We start from the raw sequence: 22,662 nt of genomic DNA on the forward strand, positions 1-22,662 counted from the left end.
GATGAGGGACTTAAAAATACTCCGTCCTAGACAAAAGGGGGGAGGGGAGGAGAAGGGGTCAGCCAGATGTTGAAGCAGTGATTAAATGTGATAGCCTCCTGCAAAAATACGTTGTACTTTTTTGGGTGCTACAAATGGAAATTATGATTTTTTAAAAACAAACATTTTTGATCTGGAGTGTACTGTTTAGCCAATGGATATAAATGTTTGGATATTCTAATGTCAGGCCAGGTAGTGTCTGTCAAATGTTCTGGATTTTATCCAATTTTCATGGCCTTCGATAAAAGTCTTGGGAATAAAATATCTAGAGAGCATCAGCATGTCCATGCCTGTTTTACGGCAATGATCATGCATTTATCAGCAATTTGAAGTTTGAATAGGATACAGAGGGATTTATTAACAACTGTGGTGAAATTCTTCCCTTTAGATCAGGAATGTCAAACTCATGTCATCTTGGCGGCATCATGTGACGTATCAGGACTTTTTCCCCATTCGCTAAACTGGGCATGGGCGTGGCCAGCATGTGATGCATCTGGCCCATGGACTGGGAGTTCGACAACCCTGCTTTAGATATTGTTCTGACCAAGGCTTCCTGAGACCATCATTAAGTATACACTTAGTCCAAACAACTCTTGTTTTATTTCAGCGCTGGGAATTATGTTCATTCCCAGCCCGTAATGAGTCCCAAACAGTCCCTTGAGATAAGCACCCACCTTTATCTCCTTTGAACTGCTGCCAACAACTAAACTGTCAAATTAACTGTAAAAAAACCAAACAAAGTACAAAGTCCACACAGAGCTTCAAGGTTTAATCCGAACAGAGTGAACGACTTTGCTTCCTGCAAAGGTTTCTCTACCTTTGCACCTCCTTTATGTCTTATGGGAGGGGCAATCACTTCCAAGCCTTACTCCCGAGTCGCCCCTTTTGTCTCAGCTGCTCTTGCCTTTGGCAGCTCTGTGAACGCGCGCACTGGGAACAGTCTCCCCCTCCTCTGCCTCGCCAGAGCCTCCGGCAGCAGCACCCGACTCCCAGATGGTCCTGGCCCCATCTCTGCATCGGACGCAGGACCCTTGTTTGAGTCCTCTCCAGACTGGTCCTCATTCTTCCCCACTGTCCGCTGCTATCTGCACCGGCTGTCGGTGAACCACAACAGATATTTAAAAAACCAATATTTATCCTTCAGAGCCAATGCACTTCCCCCTTAAAAAAACAACAACCCAGCTGGGTTGGATAGGAATCAAGACTCAAGAATTAACGGTAGGTCCTATTACTTGTAGGTTCTGACTAGTCACAGGCTTGCTAGAGATGCACACATTTCCTTACCAGTTGAAACCATGCTTGTTGGAAGGCGTGTATTTCTCCAAGAGGGCAGTTAGTTTCAGAAGGGAATACTTCTGCAGCAAGTTCATCTGTGCAACGGATTGACAGTCGATCTGTAAGGCAACTGAACTTAAGCTGGGCCGATGGGAACTCTGAAAGCTATGCCACCTCATTCTGTGTCTTTCAAAAAGAAAGAAACAACAACGTGAATGATTTTGAATAACGTAGATGGGTCTTAAAACAAATGGAAAGCCGAAGCAATGGAGTGATTTTGAATTGTCTCCCAAAACAGCTAGTCCTAGACTTACAACAGATCGTTTTAGTGACCGTTCAGGTTGTAAAATCGGGCAGAACTCACTTAACAAATTTCTCACTTAAGAAATTTTGGGCTCAATTGTGATCGTACGTCAAGGACTACCTGTATAGATTTGCCTACGGGAATTATTAAACAATCTTGCTTCAGAACCTCAGATTTCTATGATATTTTTTTTACCTATTTGTGCAGAATGTATGGTACTAGAGTTTGTTTGAATTGTCAAATGTTTGAATATTTACTGTACTTAGACACTGTTTATACTGGAAGAATTTTATCTGCACTGACCCCATTGAAAGTATGAACGTTGATAAACCAAATGTAGAAAATTTAAATTGGATTGTTTGCCTGCACACAAACATCTGAACAAAGAATTCATGAATCTGGATCAAAATTTTCTCAAAGGATTTTGTAATAAAATGACACAGTGGAGGAAGAACTATCTAGACACTGTCACATGCAATAAACATGAGAGCAACCTGGCATAACTTAGGTCTCTTTGTGTTCAGTGTTTCTCAGATAATCCATGACACAGAACAAAACAGGAAAAAGATAATTTGGCATTCAGTGGTAACATAATCAGCAATATTAGCCAGCTACACCACTACACTTGGATAATTTAACTTTTCTTATTCTATGGAAGGCAATTAAGAATTACTTTGTGTCACTCCTACCGTAATATCTGCTCATCTCTTTTTATAGCATATAAGCTATGTTCTACCAAAAGGAAAGGCAATTAATTTCTATATAGCTTCTGCAACATAATTGCCAAGTACAAAAATCTTGTTGTCTAGAAAAACAACTAGTTTGAATATTTTAGAAAAATCAAAACATTACAATTGTAATGTAAGAATATATTGCGCTGTCCTTTATCAAGCCAAAAATATTCTGATGTGAACCATTTCCAACCCAGTGGATGGGCTGCTGGCTGCATCAATCTGTTGCTTTTCAAGAATATGCCTGCAGTATTTATCTTCTATTTGGAGAACGTTAAGACTGAAAACTTTCCTTGATGCCTCCAATCACTGCGTGTTTTAAAATTATGTTTGGAAGACATCTCCCACAGAAGAAAGGATGATGATGGACAAGCAGATTTCCCTGCATTGTTTCAAATTACTCTTTTCCCTGCCTCGTCTGTTTATTTAATAAATATGAAAGGTATTTTAAATTTACTTTTCATTTCATAAAGTCCTGAAGTTTCCTTCAAACAAACTTGAGCCATTATGGATGACCGGCTACATTAGTTGATTCTTTGACTTTGAAATTTTCTACCTTCTGGCATAAAAGGCAATGTTAACAACATGACTTCCCACGTTTGATTAACAAAGTTGAATATGAAAAATATTTATGCGCATATACATGAACATGTATTTCACTCTCATATTTGCTACTCTTCTTGGACTAAAATCTCTGTCCACTGACCTGTTGGAGCGGGTCAGTGATGCCCCCACCCCAGAATCCCTTCTCTCCTGGATCCCTACAGCCTCCTCCGTTTCATTCAGTGAATTTCCCGTGCTGTCTAGATCACTGGGCACGGTCCTATCATTGTCCACATCGAGCAGGATTTGCTTGGGAGATGAAGGGCATGGAGAAATGGAGTCCAGAGCTGAATCGGAGTCCCCTTCATCGGAAAACTTCTCTGACCACTGGTTCACAATTTTCTGCATGCCTTTGACGTGATACAGGATGTCGTCGAGCTCAGGAAAGAGGTCCTCGTTCTCCAGATCAGCCAGATTTCCTGTGCTAGAATACAACATGGAACCCGGCACGTTGTCATAAATGCTGAGCCGGCTGCACACCGAACTGGAGGAGTTGCGCCTCCGTCCTAGGCTCATATCCTTGGAGCTGTCGGAACTGTTCTCGCGCCGGAGAGAAAGGTGTCCGTGTCCATGGAAGCTTCCCGTTCTCCAGTTCACCGAACTACTCTTTGGTGGAGCAAAATTACCGTTGGAGAGGGCTTTGGGAAACGTTCCGGGTTTGTGGTCTTCGGGGATGAAAAAGACTGCATCTTCTGCAAAGCTCTCCCTGTTTTTAAAGTTCTGTTCCATGACATCATTAAATGTCGACTGGTTGAAAGGATCAAAGCCTTCCAGGTACATCCCCACACGCTTGTTGTAGGCGCCGAGGCTGCGCGTCCTCGTGATGGGGCTGGGCGTGCTCACCGCACTGCTTGTTTCTGACTGGCTGCTGCTACTGCTGGTCTGCGTGGAGTTGGAAACGCTTCTCTTGCGAACCATCGGGAGATTGATGTGATTGCCGTTGAGAGTGGAGATCTCCACGCAGTTAAGTTGCTTCAGTTTCTCTTCGCCCATGCCTTCTTGCAAAATCGGACCGCTGATTATCAGGCCAAGCTTGGAAGGAGCTTTACTTTTCCCATGAGGAGAGCCTTTAATCTTCAGGCTTTCCATCCTCTTCAGCAAGCTCCTTGTTTTGGATTTGGTGTTCTTCTCGTTGGCTTTCACACTGCAACCGAAACTCGACAACTCTCTGGCGGGGGGCAGGATTCCCTCGTTGGCCGCAAGCTTTCCCGAAGAGGTGATGCTAATGACCGAGTTTGTCCTGGTGGCGACTGCATCGCTCTGGGAGGTAGTTGGCTGGCTGTTATTGCTGCTCATGCTGTGGATGGAAGCTACCTCCTGATGTTCGCTCTGCTCCATCAGCATGCTCTCATGACTGGTCGCACTGCTAAGATGAGCCACTTCCGGGGATGTAGAATTCATATCAAACTTCGGAGGGAAAATGTTAAATTCTTCCAGTCTGGACCACCTCTTGCTCTCTCGCTGGAACATCCACTTTCCACTGATAGCACAAGGCTCATCTTCATCTGAATCTTCACTCTGCAACGAAACAGGATACCATGAATAAGCTCCACCCTTTGCTAAGGGATTGCAACTGGCAGGGCTGAACGAAGTGAGAAATCTAGGAACTGATCTGGCTACAAAATTAGGTATACATTTCTTCTTGTGGATCCTATACTTTCTTGCAAATCAACTCGGCTAAGAACTAAAGGGATTCCTTTAGTTTCATCTCCATGAAGCATTGCTACACATCTTATCCCATAGTTCACTTAATGCATCGCAAGTCCACCAAGTGGGTGATGGATTATGTATTTCAGTTTTTTAAAAAGAGTACTCCATGTGGCATTACAGGGGTCACAATGTCACCAACTCTCAATCCTTCGAGAATAATTTAAAATGCTGATCATTATCTATAAAACACTAAAGTTATTAAAATCTGGGTGTGCCTAACCACACAAACTTGCCCTAAATCTTCAGTTCCCAAGACTGCCTGCGGCCAGGTTAGAATCCAGATTGAGAAGTGTCTGAAATCTTCTAGAAATCTTAATCAGAAGCTACCCAACCCTATGTGAACTCCAGGTTAACTAATGATTACTGTAACGAGAACCGTGTCTTTGAAAAAAAAAAACATTCAGCAACTGGAATTGCTGGGTATTGACTCAAATAAGGCCATTGGAATGTATCCTGCCTGCTTGTTTGATTTTTATATGCACTTGTTTATTTCTGGTTTGTGACCTAGATACCTTAACGGATGGCTGGCTGGCTGCCTGCTCTTCCTTCTTTCGTATACCAACATTTCTCACTTGCTAAGTAATCTGTACAGCATGCAGCACAACTTATATAAATATACAACCAATCTACTACCAACCATATTCAGATCATCTTCAAGAGGCTTTTGCCTTCATATTCTGTTCATATTCTGAGCAGCTCCCATACTGTTTTTTTCTGACTGATATCTTACCAGGTGGCAACAAAGTACTGAGATGAAGAGGCCAGAGATTCCTATCCCTGATTCCTAACCTTGAGGATTTTAGGTGGTTGGACCAATGTGATTTTTCAATAAAACATATTAAATGTCAGCCTTCAAGAACCCTTCTTCTGCTTGTCTTTCTGGCTGCCATAGAAATGGGGGCAGGGAAGATTAATTGGGCTTTGTGGGGGTGGGGAAGAGTGCTGGAGGCTTGAGATGGTGAATTGTAAAACTTGGGAAAACTTTGTTGACTATGCTTACTTGTAGCTTCTTTATCAAATCAGGCCAAGGCCAACTGTCCTGACGAGGCAGATGCCTGAAACACCACCTGAAGATGCCCCACTGACATTATACACTTCTCAGCCCTAGATGGTCAGTTTGAACTATTGGGGGTGGGAACGTTACCATAACTTTGTATATGTGATTTTCACGCCCAAGGCCTCAGATCTTGAATCCTTTTGATGTTACCACTTTAATTCCCAGTAAAAAGTCCTTTTCTCTATATAACAATGGAGTCTAAGGTTTTCTTTCTTGGATTTTGAATGGAGCCTCACCTGACATTAACACACTCAGAATTCCTTCCTTCCTTCCTCTCCCCCTCCCATAGGTGATTTTGTTGATATTAGAATTTTTTTTGCTTTATTGTCTAATGTTCCATCAGTCATACTGGATACTACTAAGATCCGTGAAAAATTAGGACATGTGGAAAAGCTTTTTACTCAACCAATAAAGGCAACATTTCTGCAACCTTAGTTCCTGTTGATAGTTTTCCTATATTGATTTACCACACTAGCAAAGGCAATAGCACTTAGACTTATATATTGCTTCATAATGCTTTCCAGCCCTCTCTAAGCGGTTGATAGCATATTGCCCCCAATAATCTGGGTCCTCATTTACCGACCTCAGAAGGATGGAAGGCTGAGTCAACCTGAGCCGGTCAGAATCTCCTGGCAGTCAGGAGAGTTAGCCTGCAATATTGCAACCTAACCACTGTGCCATCACTAGAATTACGAGCTGTTTGAATTGTAGCAGCTCAGCTCTTTGCTCATGTTAAAGGTTTCTAAGTTTGCTAGTTTGGCCTAATGTGTAAAAGCACCAGGTTAGAATCCAGGAATTATAAATACCAGTTGCCATTCTGGTACAAAAACCATGAAGGTCAGAATTATCATAGAGAAAAAGTTATCATAGAGAAAAATCAAATAACTTAGTAGCAGAAAAGAGACTTTTCATAACAGATTGTATCAGGTACATTAATGAGAACCAATGAGTCACATTCATTCTTACAGTATTCAGTTTTAACTATTGTCTTTATTCAGGCAGAAGGAAGCTTTGCTGGTGTAGTTTGACAATCGATGAAAATACACGGATGCAAAATAAAACAAAAAGTAGGCACCCCCATTAAATGCTTCTAAAAAAAAATGCTACTAATCTATCTACTGCCAAATTCTGTAGCCCTTCTGATATTGAAACGAAGAGCAAAAACTTCAGATAGGTTTTGGGACCCAATAGCGCCTTAACCGATCCTGGTCATTTCTTGTTACAAGTTATTTTCACTGGGATGAAAGCTAGAATATACCCTTTTGTATCGCCTTGGGAAAATAAAGGCTTATTCAAACCCATATTAATATTTCAAAAATTAAAAACCTGACCAAAGAAGTTGTTTTGGGCATGTGAACTTTAACTTTATATAAAAATAATTAAGTGAATAAAGGCTGGAAGGAAATCTAATTGTCCGAGTGGTGCTTCCTCTAGGAAGAGGCCAATTGTGCTTCTATGTCAGAGTTGTCAAACTCAAATTCGTTGAGGGCCTTGTGTTTGACCTCGGGGTGGGGACGGGGGGGGGATTGGCAGGTGTGGCCAGGGTGGGCGTGGCCAGTTTGACGTCACTTGTGTTGGCGGCACCTATGGTGGCCAAGGGCTAAACCAGGACTTCAGACCCTCCCTCCCTCTCATTATAACTAACTAACTAACTAACTAACTAACTAACTAACTAACTAACTACCTTCCTTTCTTTTCTTTTTCCTTCCCTCTTCATTCTCCTTTCTTCTTCCTTTCCCTCCTTTCCTTATTTTTCCTCCCTTGCTCTCCCTCCCATCTTTATTTTTCTTTGTCTTTCCTCTTTCCCTTTCTTCCTTTCCTGCCTCTTCTTGCATGCTCACATGCAAAAGGGGAAACACTTCTCCTTTTGTTGTTTTGTTTTTAGTTTGTTTCGCTAGCCTTCTGCAGTGAAAACGGAGCTGGGGGGGTGGGGGCTGCGCGAGCTCCATTTTCACGGGCAGCGGCACGGCGGGCCAGTCCTCTGTGTGTTACTAGGGTCGCCCGTGGGCCAGATCGAAGCACCTTGGATTGGGTTGGATCTGGCCTGTGGGCCTTAAGTTTGACACCCCTGTTCTGTGTCAATACATACAGATGTGGCTTACGAGAGCATTTTCAGGGTCATTCCCATCAACTATGTACAATATTGCAATAGTTTTGTCAAATATACTTACCCGTTTCCTGTGTGGGCTGATCTCTAGTTTCATCATTGCACACTTGTTTAAAGTATTTAAACGCCTACGGAGGAAATAAAAAACAAACACCAAATAAACAAGATTAACAGTAAGTATTTCAATCTGTGCTACCTGTTCTTCCAACTAAAGGATAACTGCAGAAGCTCTAGCTAACCTTATTTAGATAGAAACCAGGGAGAGAAGAACCTAAAAAAATAACATTTCTGTTTAATTAACTCCATGCTACATCATCTGGATACCAGATTTTGTGGAGTGGGTGGGAGAGAGAGACCAAAACAGAAACACCCTTACTACATCAGATTCCTTGGGAATCAAAACCATAAAGGAGAACTTGTTCAACCAGCAGTCATTAGATTGGAATAGCTGCAGTGCAGTAATACAAGGTTCTTGTTCCCATCGTGGAAAACTACTAGTGCCTTTCAGGGACAGAAAACTTCAGGAATGCTGCACTTGATATTCATGATGATAGTAAATTACTTCGCAATAAGCAACCTGCTTTTGTAAAGTACTAAGTAGAATGGAAAGAGAATGACGCTGAATTTTAAGCCACATCAGGAATTGTTACTGCTATTTAACCAACAGAAACACAGTCCCCTACAGATTTTATTTCCATTGAGCTATTCTATATCAGTACTCCATCCCATAGAGAACACTACACAATTGATTTTACAGAGCCGCAGATCTGTATTATTTTATTTTATAGGAATCTGTAGAGATCTGTATTATTTTATTTTATTTTATATTTTTCTTCCCTTTAAGAAAGTTGGAGGGATAGTAGATTCTGGAAGTAGTAGTTGAGTCACTGAACCACACAATTCCATTTTTGGTTGGGTGTTTGACGTGAACCATTTGCTAGATTATACACTGAATCATCAAGAAAAAAAAAATATATTTTCCAACAACCAAAGAGTAGGTCCCTTTGTTAACTGAACTCTCAAAATACCAAACATCATAACTTATCACCAATATGACTTTTATTTATATAAAATAATGAGTTGCTTGCAAGGCATAGACACAATTTATTTTCTGGTCACATCACGCAGTAAAGAAATACTTTATGACAGTGATCCCCAACCTTTTTTACGCGGCCCGGTATCCCCAACCTTTTTTATGGCGCGACCGGTACCGACATCAGCTGGCGCCGCTATCTTGTTTTGATGAAAAAGTGCTTCCGGTGAGCTCACCGGAAGCACTTTTCATCAACACAAGATGGCGGCGCCAGCGCCTCGGTGAGCTTTTCCGGGTAGAAATGGCTTTTCCGGAAGCGCTGCGCCGCCATCTTGTTTTGATGATCCGGTGAGCTTTCTACCCGGAAAAGCTCACCAGAAGCACTTTTTCATCAAAACAAGATGGCGGCGCCCAGCAAGCCAGCGCCCAGTAGGACTTGTTCCACAGACCGATACCGGTCCGCGGACTGGTGGTTGGGGACCCTGCTTTATGATACATATGAATGCATTCTATGATTCTGTAAGGGTCTCCTGCTCCAGCAGGGGGTTGGATTAGATGACCTCCAAGGTCCCTTCCAACTCTGTGATTCCATACTTCCAATCAGCCCCCATGCAGGTGGCACACTTAATGGTCAGCTTTCATTGCCTGTCTTATACCAACAAAACTTCAACAAGAAAACTCATTTTCTAGACATCAGGCATCCATATTGTTCTTTATATGTGTTATTACCTTGTCAAATACAATTATTTTTACTATAGCTCCAGGATACTTCTGTTAATTTGTCAAAAGAAAGGAAAACAAACCCATCACATCCTCTCCAAGGTTGGTTATTTTCTCATATTTCCTTACAGCGTGTGTGCAGCTGTACATTTCTATCTCTGTGTTATCTCTGCATGTTGTAACTACTGTATTTAGATACAAGGCTGAGGTTTTTGGTTTACAATCTGGAGTTGTTTATTGAAACATATATTTCTGGGGATCTTAATTTAAAAGGTAGGATGCATATACATCCCATGTGTATCTGAATGATATTATTTCCTATAGCAACTATTAAACAAACACAGCTTATCCTAATTTTGATTTATTGAAAAAAAGTAACCTGAAAAAAATAGTATAGATTGGCCTTTCCCCCCCTCTAAACTACAGTTAGATGAACCACAGATTAGGTTCAGACTGAATGAATAGTTGTGGTTAATAATAAATAAAAGCAAAAGCTTTCGAATTCTTTCTTGGCACTGCAAAATAGTTTAGTACAAAGTCCTAAATAGGCCAGGGACTTGACACACGATCAAAGAGGTCATTATTCCAAGGATTTTTATTTAAGTTTTATTCATTTTCTACTATTACATTTAATTCGTGCTTAATAAACATTGTGTTGTCTGGGTTATTTTATTTGTTTAACAAAACAAATTATATTCCTAATTGTTACCATTTTTCCAGCCATTGATAAAACAAGTTCCATGTTTGATAGTATTTGATAGATCAAACAGAAAGAAGAGACAGAATACTAATATTATTCCAAGTATTATATTACAGTTTTCATTTGACTTACCTCCTAGAAAAATACTATTATTTGGTATTATTGTTGTTGTTATTGTTGCAGTCATCTATTAATAATAATCTAACAATCATTCAATGACTTCTTGAAGTTACTTAGGATCGGTCCTTGAAGTTCCAGCCATCCTGTACCACAGGGCTCTTCAAACTTGACAGCTTTAAGACTTGTGGACTTCAACTCCCAGAATTCCTCCTCCAGTCACGTTAGCTCAGGAATTCTGGGATTTGAAGTCCACAAGCCTGAAACTTGCCAAGTTTGAAGATTCTTGCTGTACCACCTCAGTCACATGACTTGAGATCTGGACATTTGCCAATTGATTCACACTTACAACAGTCCTGCGGTCACACGATCACCATTTGCAATCTTCCCTATTAGCTTCACACAAGCAAAGCCAACGGGGAAGTTGGCAAGCTCTCTCTCCTGTCACTTTTTCTCCCAAGAAGCTCCTCCACACACACTTCGCACTTGTGCTTGGCAGAAGCACCCTCTGCCTAGCCCACGAGAACTTGCACCATCCCACATGCACTTCACTCCAAAGGACTTGCCTGCCTGCTTGTAAAGATGGCTAGGATTTGCGCATTCCTGCTGGCTTTTCCATTGACTTTGTGGAAAAGCCAGCAGGAAGTTGCAAGTGAGGCACTTGCTTAAAGACAAAAACAGGAATTGGCGAGATTGCTGACACTAGGCACTGAGGTCCCATGATGTTGTGCTTTACCACAGTGTTGTTTTAGCAATGGAAATTCTGGTCCCCATTGCTGGCGTTAAACAAGGACTACTTGTGCTGTTACTCTTCCTCTGAAGTTCACACTATAACCTGAAACCTTCATGCTAGACCTTCAACATTTGAATTGCCCACCAGCTCTATTCAAAAAAAGGGGGGGAAAGCAAGCAAGCAAGAAAAAGCAGAGCCTTCTGATCAAATTAAGGATTTAATTTAGTCCCAATGAAAGGAAAAGTAGAATAAATAAATATAGCCAATACTATATGAATTTAATAATCTTCCACTGCTACCTTTTCATCTTTATCAGTGGCCCCTTGGAAGGTGCTCTGACCACATGAGGTCTTGGTACATCTGTGTTCTTAAAATGCCAAGGCAACAATCCAATAGCTTCCTGTGTCATTTTCACATTCTTCAATCAATCAATCAAATAGCATCTGTCAGGTAAGAATTGGGTCTTAATAATCCAAATAAAGGTATTATAGCAAATATAGCAGCAAATATATAAAGCTCTATTACAGGGATAATACAGCTAGTTCTCAACTACCTGTGTTATTCTTTTAGTGACCGCTCAAAGTTACAACAGCACTGAAAAAAATGACTTACGGTCGTTTTTCACATTTATGACTGTTGCAGCATCCCTGAGATCATGTGACCAAAATTCGGATGCTTGGTAACTGACTCATATTTATGACAATTGCAGTGTCCCAGGGTCATGTCATCAGTTTTACAAACTTCTGACAAGCAAAGTCAACGGAGAAACCAGATTCACTTCACAAATGTGCTACTCACTCAACAGCTGCAATAATTCACTTAACAACGGTGGCAAGAAAAGTCATAAAATGGGGCAAAAGTCATTCATTAGCTTCAAACTTGGCAAGTTTAAGACTTGTGGACTTCAACTCCCAGAATTCCTGAGCTAACATGACTGGAGGAGGAATTCTGGGAGTTGAAGTCCACAAGCCTTAAAGCTGTCAAGTTTGAAGACCCCCCTGCATTAGCAACATAAAATTCAGGCTCAATTGTGGTTGTAAGTCAAGGACTAACTGTGTAAATAAAGCAGATCTTACATTGGTCTAAATATAGAAACCAGAGCTTAACCTTACAAATGTACTGCTCCAGAATTTCCTATTTCATTTTTCCTCAAAGTTATAAAGATCAAATGAGTGGATCAATCAGTCGAGAAGTACTTTCTGCCTTGCTCCCTTACTAGCTTCTGAATAGTTTACAATTAATTCAATATCTAGTAAAGGGAATAAAAAAGTAAGCCATATGTTTCCAAAGGAAAGTGATACTTGATTACAATGTTGTGAGTATCGCAATTAACTTCAGATAATTAAAAACTGCTCTTCCATCCTTTCTGTACAAATGATCTCTGGTAAATCTGGATTTCCACATTGCTTTAAAACAATAAACACGCAGACGTTTTACAATATTTGTGTCTCTCTTCAAGTTTATCTAATTCCAGCCTGTTGCATTCAACCAGCCCAAACTCTTTGATCTGTTGGAGAAACAAGTTTCCGGTTGGCCTGATAAGAGAGCATTGGATTCCAAAAGATAATCTGTTTTAGAAGAAACCCTTAAAAAAAACACCACGAAACTGTTGTGCAACTGAGCCAGCTGAACCAGAAATGCGGAGAGATTCTAAAGACAATTTCCACCGAACTGTCTTTAAAAATAAAATGTACACCGTAAACAACATTTAACAGAATGACAGAGAAGAAAATATGCATTAGGAAGAAAAGAAAGTCTTTGAGGCTCATGTATTTACAACTTACTTACATTTCATTTAATGGCCACTTGAAATTGCAACCTTCTTAAAAAGGTGTTTTATGGCCAACTTTCCTAAAATGTTGCACCACTCGTCCTGCGATCACGATTGCAATCTAGGCACATGGCAATCTGTTTGCTCTTAGCAAAATGTGTTGACTTTCTGGGAAAGCCAGAAAGGAGATTGCCAATTGTGATCACAATTGTGGGGTAACAAGTACCCCACCCATTTGAAATCTCCTCTCTGGCTTTCCCAGAAAGTCAACACATTTTGCTTGGATGTTGGCAGGGAGGATTTTTTTGGTCCTGAGTGAAGAGACATGTGTGCATGGCCTCATCTGGGCCTCCAGATGTATGGTAAATACCAATCGAGGCCTATTGTAGAGTTTTAACGTATTTCCTGCCTCTAAATAACAAGAAATTGGGTCACTGGTTGTAATAAGGATTGGAAAAAAATTGGTGGCTGCATAGAAGGGATATTAAAAAAAGGGAATATGTAGTGTCCCACTTTAAAAACAAAAACAAAAACAGAATGCAAATTGTTGACTCTCTCCAACCAGTGAATGTAAGCAGGCAGAGTCAAAAATGACTATGGAATGTTTTACATCAATTTTTGCCCTCTAGCTATATATTTCTAAAAGCACCACATGAAGAGAAGACAATGGATTTTCATTATAATTAGTAGAGGTATTACTACAGTACTAAGTCATCATATACCTTTGAAAACCATACTTTCAATTGCTATCTAGAGAACTTGAAGCATAAATGTTTTATAAAGCTAGTATCCTAAAAAATGTTTGGCAGCTTAGAATTTAAACCATGTTCCTTTCTTGATAACATTGCATTGCACAATCAATTTCTATCCTTTTCTGCAATGCAAAGAAAATACCAAAGTATAGAGCACTTGTCGTGTAAATAATAGGCTCCAACCTTGTTTTCTTCACTTTGTATCATAATTTCTGCTGGAAAAGGTAACCTGAATCTGCAAGAAGCAATAGTTTTATACGGAACAGTAAATGTTTAGTGCGGGAATGAACAGGTTGCTTGCCTGTAGCAATATAAAAGGGGTTCTTCAAGTGTTGAACTGTGCATTCACGCTCCTTGGTTTCATGTTTGCTGAAAGTCTTCACCAAGAACTTGCCATATTTGAGGCAGGCTTGAAGGACAACACATTGAATGCATTTTGAGTCACTTTTCTTTAGTTTCCATCCACCAACTGAGCAAATTATAGAATTCAATGTACTTACCAAGAGAGGCATTTAGAAAAGAAATGTGAATGGATTTTGTCCGTTCATATATAACCACTTGAAGAACCACAATTACAGGTTAGCTCCTTGTTCCTCATCTCTGCGGCATGTATGTATGGATAAAAAGCAATCTTACCTAACAGTTGAAAAATGAATGCCCATTTATGCCAACATGGACAAATCCGACCATCTCAAGAAGCATCTGTTCTGGCTTCAAAGCCCACATAATTGTGCTTAAGAAATGTCATCAGTCAGAACTGAACATTTGTAGAGCACAGCCTCAGATGTTGACACTGTCTTCATGGAATGTGCTCAAAGAAATTCAGCAACAGCTGCTTGGCCAAGGCATATGGAAGAGCAACGGTTTCCATCACCCACTTAGCTGCTTGTGAAGTGGAAACTGGAAGTCCTTTCTTATCACCTCCATAGCATATAAATAGTCTTTGAAACTGACAAATCTGATCAAGATTGAAGAAGAACAAAGCTTTATGACATATGCAGCAAATCCTCCAGCAGGGTTATTAGAGATCAAGAAAAAAGAGAAGTGGAAAGGGGAGGAGGAGGAGGAGGAAACAGTGATTCACTTAAAATTTAGGTATGAAGACAATCTTTGGGGCAAGTGTAAGGTTTCAATATGAGCACATTAAAATGAAATTGAGTTTATGGGTAATCAACTCAAAGGATACCTGCCTGATCTGCTTAAGTTATTACCATTTAAGGATACTACTTTCAGGGTTAGTCATTTAAATTATGGGAAAAGTTTCACATGACATCCAATGGGCTTTGAGAATTAAATCAACAATCCATTTCATAAAACATCATCATAGAGATCTAGAAGAAGATGCTGGTTAAATTACAGATTCTGGTCCACCCTCAATGGGTTGCATGAATATCTTAAGAGATGGGAATGCTTGAAGGCCTGATTTTTTTTCTTCAAAATGCCATGTCTGACCTGAACTCTACCTTGATAGATAGGTAGCTATCATAAACATCATCAGATATGGGTCTACTCAGAGTCAAGATGGAAGGACTTAGGAGAGAAAGCCTGGCTGTTTTTGTTCATGTATCGTGATGGTTTATAACATGTGAAAGTATGCAACTCTATTGATGCACGCATCTTCACTTGTTGGACTAGGAAGAGTTGATGTACTTGACTGAAACACACGGAACCATTATGGACCCTAGGGCTATCTTTTTATAGCAGTACAGACATTTCATCTCTTGCTCCAAAGAATCAGTTGGTCAAGAACTCTTGACAGAAGTTGAATTCCACTGTTGGAAAAACTTTATAGCCTGTTAAGAGATCAGAATAAACATTTTGATGAAGATGAATCAAGAAACAAAGGAACAAAAGGCAGAATGCATAAACCTATAACCGGTCAAAGGTCCTGCTTGGGAAGAATCTCCAAATTTTGTCTCACAGGATGACTTTGTTCAAGAAGCAGGAAAGATCTGGAGTTTGAAGAATCAAAAACTGAGGGGACAGTAGAGAATTAATATAAAGAACCATATGAATTCTGAATATACAGGTACTCTGACATTCTGACAGAGTTCTCTTTTTTGGGGGCATTTGATGTACTGTGTCATTACTATGATATAGTAAACCTTCCTGAGAAAGATTGGCTGATAACAACCAAACATGACAGCAAAGGGCAATCATCTCACCCAGGACAATTGGCCCAAACTCTGCTGTATATTTGGCTATGTTGATGTTTGTTTTGACAAATTTATAGATAAGAGGTGGGACATGGGATGAAGAGATAAACGCCTGTAACTTTAGAGAGGACAAAGAGTTACCAAGTTTGTTTATACTAGTGATAAAGGTTGAAAGACATTTCTTTATATATATTTACTTTTTTCCTTTCTCTTTCCTTTCATGTTTACTCCTTCCATTCAGGGGTGGGCTGCTGGGGGTTTGCAGGGGTTCGGGCCGTTTTTGCCCTCCTGGAGACTCAAGGAAAGCCGCCGGAGCCCAGGGAGTGCAAAAACGCCCCCCCCCCACCGTGGTGCAGGAGGCCGATTAGGCCACCACGCCCATCATGGCCACGCCCACCCAGCAACCGGGAAGCTAAAATTTTTAAAGCCCACCCCTGGCTTCCATGTCCCAATTTTTTTTTAAAAAAAAGATAGCTTACGTTAGATTTTACTATTCTAATCCAAAGGCAGCGCACAACCTTCATAAAACTGTGCCCAGGTGATGTTATATAAAGCTATAATGACAAGAGACGGCGCTGTCTTCAGAAGGACGGGGGGGGGGGGAGTGAGAAACATTGCCAGAGTAGCTGGAGAGGGAATGAATGTCGGCCACCTTGCTTGATGGGCTGCGAAGCATGTGGGGCTGGGAAGGGACGGCAGTGGGCTGAATGAAGGCTTGCTGGCATTTGTTGGGCTAAGCAGGGGCAGTTGAGGATGTTGGGGGTACAGCAAGCAGTCGCAGAGCTGTGTGGTTCTGGGGCTGCTTGCCGTCCCACAGGGCAGGGTGCAGGATGATCAAAGGCTGAGACAGGCAGCTGGGGGGAACTGCAGGCAGTCTTGTTGAGGCTTAGGGTTGGAAGGCACCAAGCCTGGAATGGCTTAGCTTGAGGTAGTTAGTCACTGAATGACCTGCAATTCTTGCTCAACAACTGCACAGGAAAAGCTGGGATTGTTGTCATAAGTCACTGAGGTTACCTCTCACTTTACAATTGCCATTCTCTCAATTGTGGCCATAAATTAAAGACTATCGATTAGCTATGTTTGTGTTCTGACCCAAACCCTTTTCCAGTAAAACAAACACGAATCAAAGGGAACAGAAACCTTTTAATGATTCTTATGAATCCCTGGTTAAAAGGCTACTGCAAAGTAACCTTGATAAGCACAAGCCTCACCAAAACTGCGTGAGGCTGCCATGAATAACAGATAAGAAATATTTTACAACACACGAGTCTTCAAATACCAACTTAAGATACTGCAATGTCCACGAGGCTGAGTTTCAAAACATCTTGGCTTCCTGCAAAGAATGTTCGCTGCACATCTGCCTTTTATCTTCTTGAAGGAGGGGCCATTACCTTGCAGCCTTACTCCCGAGTCTCCTGTGCTGTTGTAGCTGCTCTTTCCTACGAGCAATCCTGTGCGCACACGCACTTGGCACAGGCTCCTCGGGAACCTCCTCATCGCTGCTGCCACCCCCCACAATCTCTGAAGGCAGCAGTCCACTCCCTGATGGTCCTGGCCCCTCATCTGAGTCCTTGCTCTCCTCAGCCATCCACACCTGCTGCCGGCTAACCACAACAGTTTGATACTAAAGAGGCAGCTGGTATATCTCTGCTACCAAGAAGAGACATATCTAGTTTTATTCATGATGGGAGCACAAACATTCATTTATCATTTCCAAGACCACAACGTTTGAAAATCCTGAGTGTTTCATATATTCATTGGCAGCTCTGTAGACTCTCTCCATTCTTAGTCCCAAACACTTTTGCCTTGTAAACTAGCACTACACAATGCCTGTAATCCTGCACCACAATATTAACGACGGTTACAAAGTCAATTGCAAACAGCAATTCCACTGGACTAACATATGTAAATTGTGTTTTACATAAGGGGACTGTAGAAAAACAATATATAACAATGGCTGATTTTTAACAATAAAAACCAGGTCTCCAGGATTTTGTTTCCTTAATTAGAAAAGTCTCTCAAAAGATCCCCCCCCCCTTCAAGTTTGTAGAGCATGAAAAAAATCACATCTGTAATTATGGATATTTTTTTTTCTTGTCCTGAAGAGTAAAACATTTTTGTTTTCTTTTTCTACGACACAAAAGAAATGTAACTTTAATAAGAGTACACGTTTTACATTTCAAGTGAAAATTTAACTAAGGTTTAGGCAGATAACCATTTTCTAGGCAATGAAATATTAGTTTTCAATCATGGGTCTACAGTTAATAAAATATTCATTTCATAAAATATTAAGTTTGGAATTCTGGGTACTACATTCAGTTGGAAGAACTGGAAAAAGGGAAAAGGAAAGAGCAACAGATACAGGGATTTCTTCAAGTATAATCTTGGTTTTCCAATGTCTTCATCTCCAAAGAGGAAAGGAACAAAGCTATACATATTTAATATTCTAGTAATATAAATGTATTAAATAAATAAATTCTCCCAGTAGTATATTGGCAGATAGGTGTTATATGCACATGCTAAATGTTACCTGAGAGTTTTTTTTTATTTTCCTGCAGATGTATAAACCTCAGTTTTAGGAAGAAGGATGCCCTTTAAATCAAAAAAGCAATCTACCTTTTTAGAGGGCTAACTTACTATGCATGTTTCATTATGAAGTATAGGCTACACGTAACTCAGAGCCTTCCTTGTTATATATTTTTTAAATTTCTCAATAATTCAGATCACATAACTGATTTTTTAAAAAAATAACGAATGCTTTCTAGACGTAGAAATTTGCACCTATTTAGAATTTGTTTACTTGAATTTATCCAGATTCAAGAATTTGGGGGAAAGAAGTTCACATTTTAAGCCTTTGTGGTGAGTGATTACGTATAATAAAATGTGCGTAGACAATAACTGAAATGTAGACGTATACATATGCATTGTACTTAGGAGTGGCTAATGTGCAATCCACAAAGTTAAAAGATTAGCTTAAATTTTATCTCAAAGCTTACTTAAGCAATGTGTTAAAAGTAATGCTGTTTTAAACAGCTTTATCTACTCAGCAGATTTGAATGTAGTGGTAGAGCCAGGTCAGTGTTATATTAGACTAGAGAGCAACCTGGACCTGCCAGATCTAAATCAACCAAAATGAAATAGAATAGAATAGAATAGAATAGAACTCTTTATTGGCCAAGTGTTATTGGGCACACAAGGAATTTGTCTTGGTGCAAATGCTCTCAGTGTACATAAAAGAGAAGATACATTAATCAAGAGTCAAGAATCATAAGGTACAGCACTTAATGATAGTCATGAAAATGCACAAAACCCCTTAAATATGATCCTGTTGCAAACAGCATGTTTAATTGTATCCCTTCCACAAAGACTTGTGATAACCTTCCTTCACTGCTTTTTCTTCACATGTGCACCTCTGGAATTTAAAACACGACGAAAGCTACCAAATTAGATGCTTTTAAGATTAAACCCAAGCCACAGAAGATAAAGTTGGCATTATCATGAGCATTATGCTTCTGAAATACCTAGAGTAAATAATGCAGAATTGCCAGCTGATGTCAAATTATTATTCCATTCCAAATACACAGGGTCAACTTATGACCATTCGTGTAATGACAATTCGAAGTTACGACAGAGCTGAAAAATACTCGCACCTGTGACCAGCACAATGTCCCTGTAGCCACATGATCAAAATCTGAGCACTTGGCAACAAGCATGTAGTTATATTTGCAGTGTCCTGGAGTCATGTGATCACCATTGCTGGCCTTCCTGTACTGTATCATATTAGTTCAGTATACTGTCCTTCAAATGATCAGAAAAGTCTTCCAACAAGTCAATGGGAGAAGCTAGATTAGTGTAGAGGTAAAGGTTCCCCTCACACACATACATGCTAGTCATTCCCAACCCCTGGGGGGCGGTGCTCATCTCCATTTCAAAGCTGAAGAGCCAGCCCTGTCCAAAGATGTCTCTGTGGTCATGTGGCCGACATGACTAAACTCCAAAGGCGCATGGAATGCTTCCCCCCAAAGTGGTCCCTATTTTTCTACTTGCATTTTTATGTGCTTTCGAACTGCTGGGTTGGCAGAAGCTGGGACAAGTAACGGGAGCTCACTTGGTTACATGGAGCTAGGGATTCGAACCGCCGAACTTTCTGATTGACAAGCTCAGTGCCTTAGCCATTGAGCCACCGCGTTCCCTGCATAGTTCAGTATACTGTTCTTCCAATGATCAGAAAAAGCCTTCCAACAACTCATTGGGAGAAGCTAGATTAGTGTAACCACCACATAATTCACTTAATGACCATAGCGAAAAACCAAAACCCTTGTGTTCCTAAGGCAAGGACGAGATGCAGGTGGTTCCTAAAGCCGCTTTTCTTACATACCTGCATAAAGCTTCAATGGCGTCTCTGTCCAGAAAGTCATGTTCTCTCTTCACTGCAGTGATGTCAATGGGAAAGATAAGATCTGTGAAGATCAAGACGGATGAGCAATCAGAAAAAAAAATGTTCTTCCCACAGATAAACTTCTTCCAAAGAAACCATCTCGCTCCAAGAGGCAAGTAACTAACTGTGACAATAAACATTTCTTTTTACACTCTCTTGGGCGAAACGTGCAGAAGCTTTAAGGGGGAATCAACATCTCCATGTGTTACAGCAGAGATCTCCAAACTTTGCAACTTTAAGACTTGTGGACTATACTGGCTGGAGAATTCTGGGAGTTGAAGCCCACAAGTTTTAAAGTTGTCAAATTTGGGGACCCCTGTGTTACAGGAAGGAAAAACCAGTGGGAAAGGTAAGGTATATTGTAGGGAGCCAAATACAAAATAGTGTGAGCTGTGGAAAACCAAGTTGGCCTTTAAAAACAAATATTAACATTATGAAGAAACCTTCCCGGGGTCTGTATGTACACCGTTTAGCTAGCACATTTGTTACCTAAACCTAAGTTCCAGCAACACCGAAAAGCAACAAAGGAGACATTTTAAAAAAACAAGATTTATCAAGGCAAGAGACAAACAAACATTTTAAATACAGTTCTCCTCGACTTATGACCACTATCGAGCCCAGAATTTATGCGGCTAAGTGAGAAATTTGTTGAGTTGTGTGTGTCCCATTTGACACAATTTTTCTTGCCACATTGGTTAAGTGAATATTTGCAGTTGTTAAAATTAGACACCCGGCTGTTAAGTAAATCTGGCTTCCCCATCGACTTTGCTTGTCAGAAGACAATCTGACAGAAAAATAGTTGTAAATCACTTTTTGCAGTGCCGTTGTAACTGGTCACTAAATGAACTGTTGTAAGTCAAGGACTTCCTGTAGACCGATAGGTAATGTTCTCAATGAAAGAATCAACGGCTGTAAACTTTATGTTCTCTTCCCTGGGGTGGTGGATCTTGTGCTCTTGTGACCCATCAAGCAAAAGGCAGCCTACTAACTGTGTGTGGCAATTCTACTTGGGTTTAGTTAAGTCTCTTCTTTGCCTGGACGGATTGCGAAAACAACGGGCTTGACAAACACCTGCCTGGCCACCATGCGCGAGGGAAAAGCTGCCTTTGCTTTGTCAGTTGTGCAAACCTGTCTTAGGTAAACACTTGGGGGGAGAGCAAGAATGAAGCAACAACAGGGACAACCTGAAAAGAAGGCTGGAAATTTACCAGTAAACCTGCAGTGGTAAATAGACAAGTCAGATTTTCCAGCATCTGCAGTTCACTGAGTGGCAGGTGGCTCTTGATCCTGTATTCTACAGAACTGGCAACAGGTCTAAATCAGATTACAGATGTGTATTTGTATCACAGCGTGGCTTCTCCAGCTTTCCTCCAGGAGCTTGAGGCAGTTGGCAAAGTTTTCCCCTAGCAACTTTGCCAGTTCATTTAAACTGACACAATTACTACGGGAGAGAGGCTCAACAGAGTAAAATACTGGAAACCTGGCCTCCCTGTTACCAGCATCTTTGCTCCTTTGTGAATTGTAGCACATTCTTCTCAAAACCTGCCATTGACTGTCGCTGCATGACAGGACTTGGATTACTGCACAATCTGCATTTTTATCAAAGCCAGATGGAACATGAGCCCGTGTCAAAAGTTTAGTGAACGTCCTCTTGTGCTGCCCTTTCTTTTGGAAATTAATGAGTTACTTTGACGTTACTATATGCTTTGTTCTAGAACAATAGCAATAAGACTTGTATACCACTTTCAGTATTTTACAGCCCTCTCTCTAGAGCAGGGGTGGGCAAACTTTTTGGCTCGGGGGGGCCGCATTCACTTTTAAAATTTGACAGACGGGCCGGGTCAGCACAAGATTTTTGGGAATCGCCCCCTTCTTCTCCTCCTTCCCCTCCCCTCGGAGGCCCCCTGAGTCAGGAGTTGCTACTGCCGGCACGGCTCCACGCGGCTCCAGTCCCACGTGCCTCGGGAAGGGAAAGGCAAAAAGGAAGAGCCGCGGCGGTGCTTTGCAACAGCAGCAGCAGCACCGGAGGTTCAGGCTCAGCGGCTCCTGGTTTTGCCTTTCCCTTCCCAAGGCAACGCGGGACTGGAGCCGCCGAGCTGCGCCGGCGGTAGCAACTCCTGACAGCCCCAGCCGGACACCTGAGCAGAGCCCGGGCAGAACTGCCTGTTGCTGCTGCGGGCGCTGCTGCGGGTGTCTGGCTGCCCAAGTAAAGAACCGCACCAGCTCAGGGCAACTGTGAGGAGCAAGAGGGGAGAGGCAGAGAAGGAGGCAGAGAAGGAGGAGAGCACCTGGCCAGTTGGGGAGGCTTCTTGTGCTGCGAAGAGGCGGCTAATGATCTCCGGCTCCACTCTGCTTCTCCAACATCCGGCGCTGCCCTGTTCTGTGCGCCGGCTGCTCGGACTTGCTGGGCCTGACA

At 41.3% G+C, this 22,662-nt stretch overlaps 1 protein-coding gene across 4 annotated transcripts in view; it reads right to left on the minus strand.

Moving 5' to 3' along the window:
- Positions 1 to 22,662, minus strand: part of DLC1 (DLC1 Rho GTPase activating protein) — a 353,871-nt gene that overhangs the window by 18,253 nt on the left and 312,956 nt on the right. For 3 of the 4 annotated variants that reach the window (XM_087963600.1, XM_087963599.1, XM_026676573.2), the window contains 4 exons: positions 20,187 to 20,268; positions 7,891 to 7,954; positions 3,056 to 4,470; positions 1,324 to 1,500 (listed from right to left, as the gene is read on the minus strand). In XM_087963600.1, the coding sequence (XP_087819726.1) occupies positions 1,324 to 1,500; positions 3,056 to 4,470; positions 7,891 to 7,954; positions 20,187 to 20,268 (1,738 nt within the window). Of the gene's footprint in view, positions 1 to 1,323; positions 1,501 to 3,055; positions 4,471 to 7,890; positions 7,955 to 14,288; positions 14,467 to 20,186; positions 20,269 to 22,662 lie in introns of those variants that run through there. The other variant, XM_087963601.1, reaches the window with a different exon arrangement.

This window comes from Notechis scutatus, chromosome 4 (genome assembly GCF_049901735.1).
Source record: "Notechis scutatus isolate UNSWTSFEM ecotype Mainland chromosome 4, rNotScu1.2, whole genome shotgun sequence".
NCBI classification, from domain to species: Eukaryota; Metazoa; Chordata; class Lepidosauria; order Squamata; family Elapidae; genus Notechis; species Notechis scutatus.